Here is an 11,034-nt window from a genome sequence, read left to right on the forward strand (position 1 = left end):
GGGAGACCCGTCATAAAAATTGACTTTGCCTATTTATGTGACTTGACCATTTCTGTACATACCATGATTTTTTTTTTTAACATTATGCAGATGCAGATCATTAAGCATACTGGCATTTTGTAACATAATGCTGGACTATACAGGGGTTTCCACAATGGAACCTGCCAGTAAAAGCCTATTATTGTCTTTTATTGGCTACATTAACAGTACAACATTTAACACCATTATTAACAAATATATAGAGATGATATTGTTATTCTTCAATTGTATAAAATTAATGGAACATTGGAATTAAGTAATTTTAAACCAACATACAAAATCACTGCAAGAGAAATCAAGACGTTGCCTTCATAAATTGTAGTCTCAGACTAGTAAATATGAAGTGACAAACAAAAGTTTCACCTCCAACTATGCATATAAATGACCAAAAAGTAACTTTAAATAACTCAATTTTATTACATGCACTTTGTCAGCCATACACAGTTGTTTATTCATGTACATTTTTAAAAGTTCAAGCTGCTGCTTGCTGTATTGTAGAAGTATCTTTATCTGAAACAGCATCTGCGGCGTCCACGGAGCCTTGCTGTTTGACATACTGCTGAAGAAGGGCACAAAGGTGCGCTGGATGGTGACGCAGCATTGAGACAGTCCGTGAAGTCATCACTGTCAGACCACCAACAATCTCCCCCTGGATAGTGGTCATAGACGGGAGTTTGGAGTAACTGATAATGCCTTTATACGAAAGCAATGTGTTCTCTATACAAGCGCCTGAAAGAAAATGGTACAGAAAGCCTATTAGACAATACCATCCATTTTTAGAAGACCTTTAAAGGAATTATTCACCCAATAATTAAATAAAAGTGCTTGATTAGTGCTTATTTCACTCCCGATTCAGACAACTTTTTACTTTTTAATGGAGAGAGCTATATCATCAGGAATAGAGGACTATTTTAGCAGAAAGCAATGATTTGACATCGATAAAAATGCTAAATTTCACTCTCATTCTAACAACACTCTTTTGCCACAGAGGACCCATTTTGGGTGAACTGTTCCTTTAAAAATGTTAATTCATACTTAGGAAACACTCATACTTAGGAAACACTCACCTAACAGCACCATCTGAGGACTGTTTTTCAATGCTTGGAGCATCTCTTTTACTTTTGGCTCTTTACTAACAAATATCACAGTCTGGCCAGCAAACAGAGGCAACATGTTACTGTAAATGCTGTTGCTGATGAAGGACTTCGTCACCTGCAAAGAAACAAATAAAATGTCACAAAACAGAAGCGGACATCTCAACAGCATTACTACAACAACTTGTCATTACCTGGTTTGGGAAAAACCTGACACTGATATTGTGTTTCTTCAGTTTGTGTTTCAGCACCATAAGGTCCTCTGCGATAATGGAATTGTTTTGGACAACAGCAATCATCTTACATTCCTTAAACAAATTTTCCAGGTCTTTCCTAAACAAAGCTGCCAGAGGACCTTCCTAAAGGGGAAGAGAGTAGAGATATGCATATATGACATAACACGTAAAATGACTTGTAACAGTGCTCAGTAGGTAGTCTGAAGCTGTTGTTGACCTCCTCAGTCTTTCTGACTCGTGGAGCCAAAGCACTAGGAGGTGCTGCAGGTGTGGATGGTATGTACTCTGTGACAGCCATCAGCTTCTGCTTGAGAAAGTGCATTGGCTTTCTGTGACGAGTAACAGCTTTGGAGCCGTGGCGAACGCTCTGGCTTAGTGGCAGCCATCCTGTAGGTTATAATATGTAAATATTGTTAAGAATAACATTAAGGCTAGAATATAAACATATTGCATGAATGTAAAGCTTGCCACACATGATTCACTAATATCAGGAGACCATCACATCTGCTGTTTTAATCATGAACATAAATAAAGGGCTTGCAAAAAAATCCAAAATGGCATCATGCATACGTGAAAAAATGCTAAATATGAAGAGATGTACAAAATAGCATTGGGGACCTCAAAAATAAATTGCATATTAGATAGAAGACGAATGTGCGGTACCAAAATATAACTTAATGAAGGTGTGTGTAATTTAATGATGAAATAATTCAGAGTTTGCATCTATATGGTAGGTATTTTCTTCTTATAAATGTTATTTACGTAAAATATTGTTTGGAATAATATCAAACCATAATCTTACCCGATTTCTGGAAAAGCCTGCCACACAAGGTCGCTGCCATCTTAGTCCGGATTTGACGTGGGACCGTTTTGCTCGTGTTTACAAAATAAAAGTCTTTATGGTTACGTTACAATATTAACAATATAAAATTAATAATAACAATTATAAAATTAAACGTTAAATTATGCCCTCAAAAAACACAAAATATTTTTTTTTTAGTTTCATTTTAAAAGTTTTAATTATATTTATATTAGTATATTATTATAAGGTAATGTAAATTAATGATCGGATACAAAATGAATTATTAATTTGCTGACGTATTTATTTTTCATATTTTACTCCTTCTAGTTCTAGGTTAGTTACAAAACCGACTGCTTCATAACATTTTACGTAAGAGCATAAACGTGATGACGCAGGTTTGGAGATGCAGGCATGAGACGTCTATGGCGCTTCAGCACGTCCAGGAACGTCTGCAATGTTGTGAAGTTTATTCAACCCAGCGTTACCTCGACAAGCCCGCAGTGCTTTGTTTTTAACCTCGTTTTCCTCAGGAGAATTACTGACAGCGGCACTGACATGGACCTGAGTAACATGAGAAAGAGCTATGACAGCGAGGTGGGACACGGTTATTTTTGGATTGTGAATGTTTTTATTTCAGGTGAAACGTATACATGACCTGAGCTGAGACCCTAATCATAAACATATTGTACAGAGTATCATATTATGATTTTTACGGCAAAAAAGCTATATATGCTGATCCGGCATTTTCTGTGTAAAATCTTGTCAATGTGCTTTTGAAAAATATTAACGTTTTAAGAAATATTACTTGCCAAATGCCTTTTCAGTAATGCATGCATAGTCAATTGACCTTAACTTTCATTAATCACTCACTGATTAAGATTATATGAAAAGAGTCACCACAATTATGAGACGGGCATTAAACATGCTTTTCGCATGTTATGTATTAGCGTTACATATTTAGTAAAGACCCCTTTGAACATCCTACTGGCTAAATGCAGTAACAGCACAGTAAAGGTCAATGTACTAGTTCAGTTATAAAGGTATTTGAATCTATTTTGACGTATATATGTTTATAATTTTCATCCTACAGTGTTTTGACAAGGATCAGCTTGCTTCTTTAGATCCAATTAAGCAATTTGGCAGCTGGTTTGATCAAGCCACTAAATGCCCGGACGTGGGAGAAGCCAATGCAATGTGTCTTGCAACAGCCAGCAAGTAAGAATGGATGTTGTGCGGCTCATCAATACCTAGAAATAAACAGAGCGACTTAAATATTATGCAAGTAAGTACTTAATTTGCTTTTTCAATTTGGTCAAATTTCCCCTTCTCTTCTTCTCAAAAGGGACGGTCGGCCCTCTGCTCGCGTGGTTCTTCTAAAAGGCTACAGCGAGGAGGGATTTCGCTTCTTTACAAACTATGAGAGTCGGAAAGGTGCAGAGCTGGTGAGTCTTTAAAATCAAATTTTGTTCCCATATGGATTTACCTTCTCATTATGTCTTATGCATTTCAAATAGGAAAGCAATCCCCACGCCTGTCTTGTATTTTACTGGGAACCACTAAACAGACAGGTAAGGGGGGTAGTTTCATTTAAACAGATGTTTCGTTTAAACTATTTCAAATAACAAGAAATGTTATACATTGTATCCTGACAGATTCGCATTGAAGGCACTGTAGAGAGAATCCCGTTTGAGAATTCACGTGATTATTTCCACTCAAGGCCCAAGGGCAGTCAGATCGGAGCTGTGGTCAGCAGGCAGAGCACAGTGATACCAAGCCGACAAGTGAGTAGCAAAGGTTATCATTAATTAAAACTCTAAAAACAACTACAACAAAAAATTCTAGTTGAAATAAAATATACAGTTAAAGTCAAAAGTTTATATACACCTTATAGAATCTGCAAAATATTAATTATTTTACCAAAATAAGAGGGATCTTACAAAATGCATGTCATTGTTAATGTAGTACTGATTTACGTAAATGCTCATATGCAACTATTACGGAAGGTTCAAATGCTCACTGATGCTCCAGAAAGAAAAACGATACATTAAGAGCCAAGGGTCAAGGAGCAAAATAAAAAGAACTTTTATTATTTTATCTTGTGGACTATATTTATGTGAAATCTCTTATTCAGGTTAGTACTAATAAATAAAACATGCGTTCTGCAAGGTATTTACAAACTTTTCACTTGAACTGTAAGTATACCGTAAACTAATTAAATATTCAAAAAATGTTGTTGTTTAAGTACTAAAATGATAAAAAAAAAATCTAATCTAATCTAAAATACTAATAAAATTGACAAAAACACATAACAAAAATTGCTACAAATTTAACTAATTAAAATAAAAACTGAAGATAAAAAATAAATAAAAGCTCATTCTAACTGCTAATAAAAGCCTTGTGAGCAGCGCGTCACAAGTTTGAGTCTGTCAGCTATGATCTGTCTTATCAAAATTTAAAAAAGGCAAAAATTAATGCAGCCACAATCAACATTCAACATTTAGCTAAACACTCGTAATGCTTGATAATTATACCTGATTAATATGAATTATTTTCCTGGTGTGGTGCAACACTTGATTTATTAATAAATTGTTGTGTGTCCCCCTTAAAGTACCTGAGAGACAAGAATGCAGAACTTGAGGAAAAGTATAAGGACACAAATGTACCAATGCCAGATTACTGGTGAGTAATTTATTAATATCAAATCCCTGTCTCTGTTTATATGTAGAGTTCTATTTTAGTTTTATTTATATTATTTTTTTTTTTCTCTCAGGGGTGGATACATTGTAAAACCCCACCTGATTGAATTCTGGCAGGGTCAGAAAAATAGATTACATGACCGAATAGTCTTTTTGCGGCCGAAGGAGGGAGAGACTGAGCTGGGGGATATGCAGCATCAAGCCGAGGGAGGCTGGATATACCAACGCTTATCCCCGTAATAGAGGACATGCTGTGAAATCAACATCATCGTCTGTGACATCAATACATCATCATTACTTGACAGCAACTGTCACTAATAATGCCACCAGGGTGTCAGCTGACTAGTGAAGTCTTATCACTCATATTCGTCCTGCATTCATATCGTCAGGTAGAAGATTTATATGTTGATGACTGTATACGTGAAATTAAGAATATAAATGATTATAAAAAGTGCTTCGTCGAAGCATTTTGAGCCTTTCGAAAGTGACCTAAACACATCCTTAATCTATTACTTGTAAGTGCAAAGTCTGTTTATTAATAATTAAAAAAGTAGAGCTGTAGAGAACATAGACTTTGGACTTCTGTCACAACCACAAAAAAACACCCAACATGTTTCTCTGTTTGATGTTTTGCACTTCTTTAAATGTGTTCATGATAAACAACGTATACTCTACAAGGCTGATGTGAAATATGATTAGACTGTGTTATAAATGTGCCAAATATAATCTGAACCTGGCTGTAATTCTGTAATTAATGGTGACTTTTTGTCTTGTAAATACAATAAAGCCGTTTAATTTTTTGCAGCAATGCTCAGATTTTGCCAGCAGGTGGCGGTGGCGTTCAAACTATTTTCGCACTTCACAATTTAACACATCTCAGCGACGCAATAAAAATCTTTATTTTGCATATTTTAACAATAACCTTTCAAGACTGCAGTAAACAATAGATAAGTACAAATTAAACGAGACAAAGGAAAGTTGTAGTTGTGGAGAACCTATCTCTAACGTGCTGTGATTTTTGACCGCCCTTGCCCTAATTGAAACACTTTATAACAAATGATAAAATCGAGATATGCACAATCACAAAAAAACAAAAACGCGTGATCAACGGGCAATCAAATTGCTGTTTCCCACAGGTTTGAGATTGGTTATTACACAATAACACACATTTTATGACCATCCTCCACTTTAAATGTAAAAATTAACGGATTGTGTGATAATTATAAACGAGAGTTGAATGAGTTCAGGTTTCTGTACCTTTCTTGTCAGGTTTTTCCCACAAAGATAATAAGGCATTTTATGAGCATGGCAATATTGTGTTTATGATTTACAGGAAACATTAACTCCTTAATAATCATCTTGGGGTGGCTTTTAAATTAAAGTATGGCCGATAAAAAAAACAATTTTCTGTTCCAGCTGCGTCAGTGGTAACCCAACAAGCAGCCTTACAAATAAGAATGACTAAAAATGAGTTTGTATGTATAAACAAGCCTCAAACGGTCTGGAAGTTATTATTTTTCCATATGGCTCTTGTCAGTCCGAGCAGGTTCGGGGAAAAGGCTTGGGTTTTCCGCGAGAGTCGCGCGAATCTTCTTCTTCTCCTTAAACCGCCCGGAATGGGAGACTTTTACATGACGGCCCTTTGTGGCAGATTTATCCACTATTTTTTCCAGTCTGGCGTCTAAGTTGCTGTCTGCGTCGTCGTTGCTCAGGTCTTTATTCGCATTGTTGGTACTAAAGTCGGGGGGTATTTCATACAGGACCTTTGGCTCTGACTTCTTTTTCCTCAGGAAGGTGAGCTTCCACCAGGCGGGGTCGGCCATGACAGGTGCGAGGAGAAGATAGCAAAGCAGTCCTGCAACACGAATGCAGATTTAGATAGATTAAAGATACCCTGTAATGTTACAAAATAATTGTAATTGCTGCTTAATTCTCCAGTCCATTGCATAAGACTCATGCATTTAGCACTAACGCATAGATACAAAAATATAGGCTATATTACCATAAAGGCTCATTTGCCTCTTGTAGCGCATTGTACGCAGCAAAACTACTTCTCTGTGAGGTCATATGTGTCTCCTCATCCAATGATTAGATTAGAATAACAAAGAGGACACCTGACTCTGCCGCTCAGCTGTTTAATTAATGAACATCACCAATGGATCCCCTGTCACTCCCCTGAGATCTGAGATGCACCAAAATATGCATTGCGTGAACCAAGACACTTGAACAACTCTTTGATGCATAACTTACTATTCCATCCCGCTCAGATAGAGTATCGTTCGTTATGTAATGCCGGACAGGCTGTATATTGCTATTGAACACATCACAAAGGTTGTACAATGATTTACCCATGTGATAGCAATCAGTGTAAACACTGGAGACTCACACGCCTGGTAATAATAATGCGTATGGCTGGTATCACAATCAGGTGTGTCATCTGGTAGCTTAACAACATAGTCATAGTCGTCGCCAAACGGAATGTGTCAGTGACCATGTGATGGGTCGTCCAGCGATTTTATAGCATTCGTGCACGATAAGATTTTAAGTATAAGATCTGAAGTGATCTTTAGAAGGTGCTAGTAAACACGCCCTTTACTTGGCAGCTGCCGCCCCAATATACTTTAAACTTTCTGGTTTCTGGTAACATAATATATTGTTTAATTGGGGGTTGTAAGTTTTGTTCTCTGCAAAACTGCTTTGGAACGATATTTGATGAGTAAAAATGCAATGTGGAAAAAATAATCTGAAAACACCTGCCATTGTCCGGGTTGAAAATATACTATTACAATTGAAAATATTTTTGTCCTCGATAAAATATCGGTGTTAAATTCCAGTTATTTAACTTTGCAAAAATTTTTATGAAGTAAAACAATGTTCTCGCAGTTTTTTTGCTCGCACTCCTTATACAGTCAAAACACTGCTGCATTTTGAGAAAAGAGGTCCCTTTGAAGGAGACCGTTGCCATAAAGGTTCAGAGACAAAAACAACAGCCTTGATGCAACACATAAAACATTTTCACTTAATGTAGCAGTGCTTACAAAATAAGAAGGCATTCATAGCACAAGGAAATATGGTCGTTTTATGGGTAAACAGAGACTCTCCGATGGATTTGTCACTGATCTTCTGCAATTACATAATGACAGGATTCAGTCACTTTTCGAAGCAGCTGCTATTCTTTCACCTTAATTGCACTTAGTTTATTGTAGCCACTGTAGATGCCTGTAGAGGAGATCTTATTGCACTCACAAAATGACTGTAAAGTTTAATCCTGGGAGAGTCAGGTGCTTTCCACAGCTACAGGTCTGTTTAATGGCTTTATAGTTCATGCTTATTGATTATTACTTATGTTGAATTGCTACAGCCTGCATACTGAAACAGAATTTAACTTTTCTTTTTTTTATTTCAGACCTGCTAGGGGGAAAAAAAAGCTTGCACTATTAAAATGACAAATATATATATATATATATATATATATATATATATATATATATATATATATATATATATATATATATATATATATTATATAGCAATATATTGTATTGTTGTTGTTAAATATATTTAAAAAAAATCTTTCGCAGCAGTTTCCTGAAAGCCACCTGACCTTCTACAAGGCGTTCTGATACTCATGAGGTATATCCTTAGAGCTAGATAATAAGTTACTTTGTTTTCCTCCTTGTGTGACTGAGCAGCACTAAGGACCTCAGAGATCACAGGGAGAGTACACTGTGCCTGTCTAAACCTAGGAAATCACTAACCAAGTTCAAAGCCTTCCCAGTGTTACAAATGTTTGAGTAGAGGAGAGGTTAACTCAAGGGCAGCCAGGCCCTGCTGTATCCAGAGCAGTCATGAAGGGTGTCGAGTTAGCCTGCAAGTCTAGGCCTGGACATCATAGTGCTGCTGTTTGCTCTCTTACCTGGGGCCTGTAACATCTTCCCATGTAGACTACAGCCTCTCAAGAGAGGCCTTCATAGAGCATTTGTTCATAATGGGCTCTGTTAAGAGAATTCATGATTTACAAACAAAAGTTCAGATTCCTCTCTGCGTTCACAACTACTCACGTTCATTTGACTTTAAAGTCATTGTTCACTGTAAAATGCTTAAGACCAGTGTTACTACTTTAGTATTACTTCAGTGCTCTTTAATTTTTAGTTAGTTTGTTTTTTTTATGTAATTTTCTGTTAAATTTGAGTCATTTTGTTATGCATTTTAGTCATTTTTTTATTAAAATGTCAATGTAGTCGTCATTTTATTTTTCTACATGTTTTCGTTTTTTCTATATTTTTACGATTTCCTAAGACTTTTTTAAAAGTTAATTTGAAAAATTGTACAAAATTTTGAATAATTGTGTATTTAGTTTTATTTTAATTTATTTAGCTTCTTCCATTGTTCTTTTTATTTGTAATTTACGTGCACTTTTAAACTAAATGAACCAAATTAAGTATGTCCTTGATCTGGTTGAAGAAACAGCATCTCGAAGAAATACAAGAACAAATGCAGTTCAGTATTTTAACTTAAAACGCAAAAAAGGAGCGAGAGTTTATTTCTCACCTGACGAGATGCGTTCACTTCTTTCAAAAGTGTTCTTGGTTCAGAAGAACAGGTGTCCAGAAGAAGTTAAACCATTGTGGCGTTGACAGCCTTGCCCCCTGGGTTCACTTAGTAACTTCACTTTACCGCTCAAGTTCAGTCTCCGAGAGCTGCTAATACCTTCTCACCTTTTTGCTTCCCCTTCTTTTAATTAATCTCCCTACTGCTGAATGTCTGCTTTGAGTGCAGCGTCTCATGCTACAGGTGTTCTCTTTCCCCCTTCCTCTCTCTCGGTCCCACCCTTACTCCCTCTCTTTTTATCAGTCTTGTTTTATCTCCCTCTCCTGCTCAGACAGCAGCCTATACAGTCTCACACAAACGCACTGTTTCAGTCCAAGTTGAGCATTAGGTCCAACCCAATGCAACATGAGTAAATGTTAGAGCCATGTGATCGAAAGAGGGAGGGCGATCCGAGTGAACGACCTCATGGGAGCGTGAAGTTGGTTTAACATTTGCATGGTCAACCAAAACGGTGCTCACCTTCCCAAATCAAGATGGATTGCAGAGAAACTCTGCAAGTAAATAAATGCATAATATTTTTATCTATCTATCTATCTGTCTGTCTCTGTAAAAAATACTATAAAGTACTATAAAATGGTAACTTTATAATAAGGTTCATTAATCTAAGAATGAACAATATTTCTACATAATTTATTAAGGCTAATTTCAGCATTTACTTTAAAATCAATTATTTTTTAGCTCACTGCCAATGCAACATTTCACACACACACACACATAACCACAGTGTGTCATATAAAATATCTCACCCAGCATATTTCTTCCATGCACAATAGCTATTGTGATTTTTATGACTTCGTATTAAACCTTTTGACGAAGAAAATAGAATTGTTTGTATGCTTGGCCTGGTTTAGCTTCATACCGCAAATGCAAAAGTCAGTGGTTTTTATTCACACGCAGTTAGCATTCTTGAATATGATTTTTACATATAAAGGATTTTTTCGGATTGCAGGGGGTTTTACCAATAGAAGGACGCTCGCCACCTGAGCTTGTTCACAATTTCACCTCGGATGTTTAATTTCGCAAGGCCACCAGACAGATGATGCTCGCATTTGCATAATGTGGGGAAATCACAGACGGCTACTGGATCCCCAGCTGAGATAGGAGCAGGTTTGAATGTCATTCAAAAAATATGAAAATAAAGCATTGCCTATATGGTTCCTTTTAACTGTTACGGCCATTGTGCTTCACAAGACCATAAAAGAGCTTAACCGATTTAGGATTAAAATTCTGATTTCTGCTCTCGGCAAGGTGCTGAAATGGTCTGTGGGGTGATTAAAACAGCTCTGTTTGGAGTACAATGCAAGTTTCTTTTCAAAGGCCTTTCCTGTGTAAGCTGGTTATTAAGTGTAGTGTTACTGGAGTTGCCCAAGATATCCAAACTTTAAGAAGCAGAGCTATAATCCTATCTTTGATTTTTAACATTGCATAATAGTCCCGTACTGACCTTTATTTCAAACTTTCTGCTTTTCTTCTTTGCTGATTTTAATCTGCTCTGTCAGAAAACAGAAGAAATGCTTAGATATTTCTGTCGACAGGAGGAGCCTCTTGTTGGAAAA

The 11,034-nt window shown here is 36.4% G+C and overlaps 3 protein-coding genes across 4 annotated transcripts; 1 reads left to right on the forward strand and 2 right to left on the reverse strand.

Moving 5' to 3' along the window:
- Positions 1 to 432: 432 nt before the first annotated feature.
- On the reverse strand, positions 433 to 2,297 carry mrpl10 (mitochondrial ribosomal protein L10). The gene is made up of 5 exons (XM_043254037.1): positions 2,172 to 2,297; positions 1,587 to 1,756; positions 1,328 to 1,492; positions 1,107 to 1,251; positions 433 to 768 (listed from the first exon to the last, which is right to left on the reverse strand). Exons 1-5 carry the CDS (start codon positions 2,209 to 2,211, stop codon positions 512 to 514), a joined length of 777 nt encoding a protein of 258 aa, XP_043109972.1. The 5' UTR covers positions 2,212 to 2,297; the 3' UTR covers positions 433 to 511.
- Positions 2,298 to 2,539: 242 nt separating this feature from the next.
- On the forward strand, positions 2,540 to 6,257 carry pnpo (pyridoxamine 5'-phosphate oxidase). Its single transcript, XM_043254036.1, has 7 exons — positions 2,540 to 2,765; positions 3,262 to 3,386; positions 3,514 to 3,613; positions 3,686 to 3,739; positions 3,824 to 3,952; positions 4,780 to 4,850; positions 4,942 to 6,257. The coding sequence occupies exons 1-7, from the start codon at positions 2,583 to 2,585 to the stop codon at positions 5,105 to 5,107; spliced, it is 828 nt and encodes a 275-aa protein (XP_043109971.1). The 5' UTR covers positions 2,540 to 2,582; the 3' UTR covers positions 5,108 to 6,257.
- prr15lb (proline rich 15 like b) lies at positions 5,749 to 9,784 on the reverse strand. Of its 2 annotated transcripts, XM_043254039.1 has the most exons (3): positions 9,419 to 9,784; positions 8,784 to 8,862; positions 5,749 to 6,722 (listed from the first exon to the last, which is right to left on the reverse strand). In XM_043254039.1, the coding sequence occupies exons 2-3, from the start codon at positions 8,797 to 8,799 to the stop codon at positions 6,379 to 6,381; spliced, it is 360 nt and encodes a 119-aa protein (XP_043109974.1). In that variant the 5' UTR covers positions 8,800 to 8,862; positions 9,419 to 9,784; the 3' UTR covers positions 5,749 to 6,378. The 2 variants fall into 2 exon arrangements, with proteins under 2 accessions (XP_043109974.1, XP_043109973.1); XM_043254038.1 differs by lacking the exons at positions 8,784 to 8,862; positions 9,419 to 9,784 and adding an exon at positions 6,870 to 8,313.
- Between the last annotated feature and the right edge of the window lie 1,250 nt (positions 9,785 to 11,034).

The sequence above is a fragment of the Puntigrus tetrazona genome, chromosome 12 (assembly GCF_018831695.1).
Source record: "Puntigrus tetrazona isolate hp1 chromosome 12, ASM1883169v1, whole genome shotgun sequence".
Taxonomy (NCBI): Eukaryota; Metazoa; Chordata; class Actinopteri; order Cypriniformes; family Cyprinidae; genus Puntigrus; species Puntigrus tetrazona.

Coding starts and splice junctions, on each gene's coding strand:
- mrpl10 (XM_043254037.1), bottom strand. CDS start 2,211: ATGGCAGCGACCTTGTGTGGCAGGCTTTTCCAGAAATCGG. Junction 1,252..1,327: donor TCAGGTTTTTCCCAAACCAG/GTAATGACAAGT, acceptor GTTTCTTTGCAG/GTGACGAAGTCCTTCATCAG. Junction 769..1,106: donor TCCTCAGATGGTGCTGTTAG/GTGAGTGTTTCC, acceptor ATTTTCTTTCAG/GCGCTTGTATAGAGAACACA.
- pnpo (XM_043254036.1), top strand. CDS start 2,583: ATGAGACGTCTATGGCGCTTCAGCACGTCCAGGAACGTCTGCAATGTT. Junction 3,387..3,513: donor TGTCTTGCAACAGCCAGCAA/GTAAGAATGGAT, acceptor TCTTCTCAAAAG/GGACGGTCGGCCCTCTGCTC. Junction 3,953..4,779: donor CAGTGATACCAAGCCGACAA/GTGAGTAGCAAA, acceptor TCCCCCTTAAAG/TACCTGAGAGACAAGAATGC.
- prr15lb (XM_043254038.1), bottom strand. CDS start 6,900: ATGCGCTACAAGAGGCAAATGAGCCTTTATG. Junction 6,723..6,869: donor GAGGCAAATGAGCCTTTATG/GTAATATAGCCT, acceptor TTCGTGTTGCAG/GACTGCTTTGCTATCTTCTC.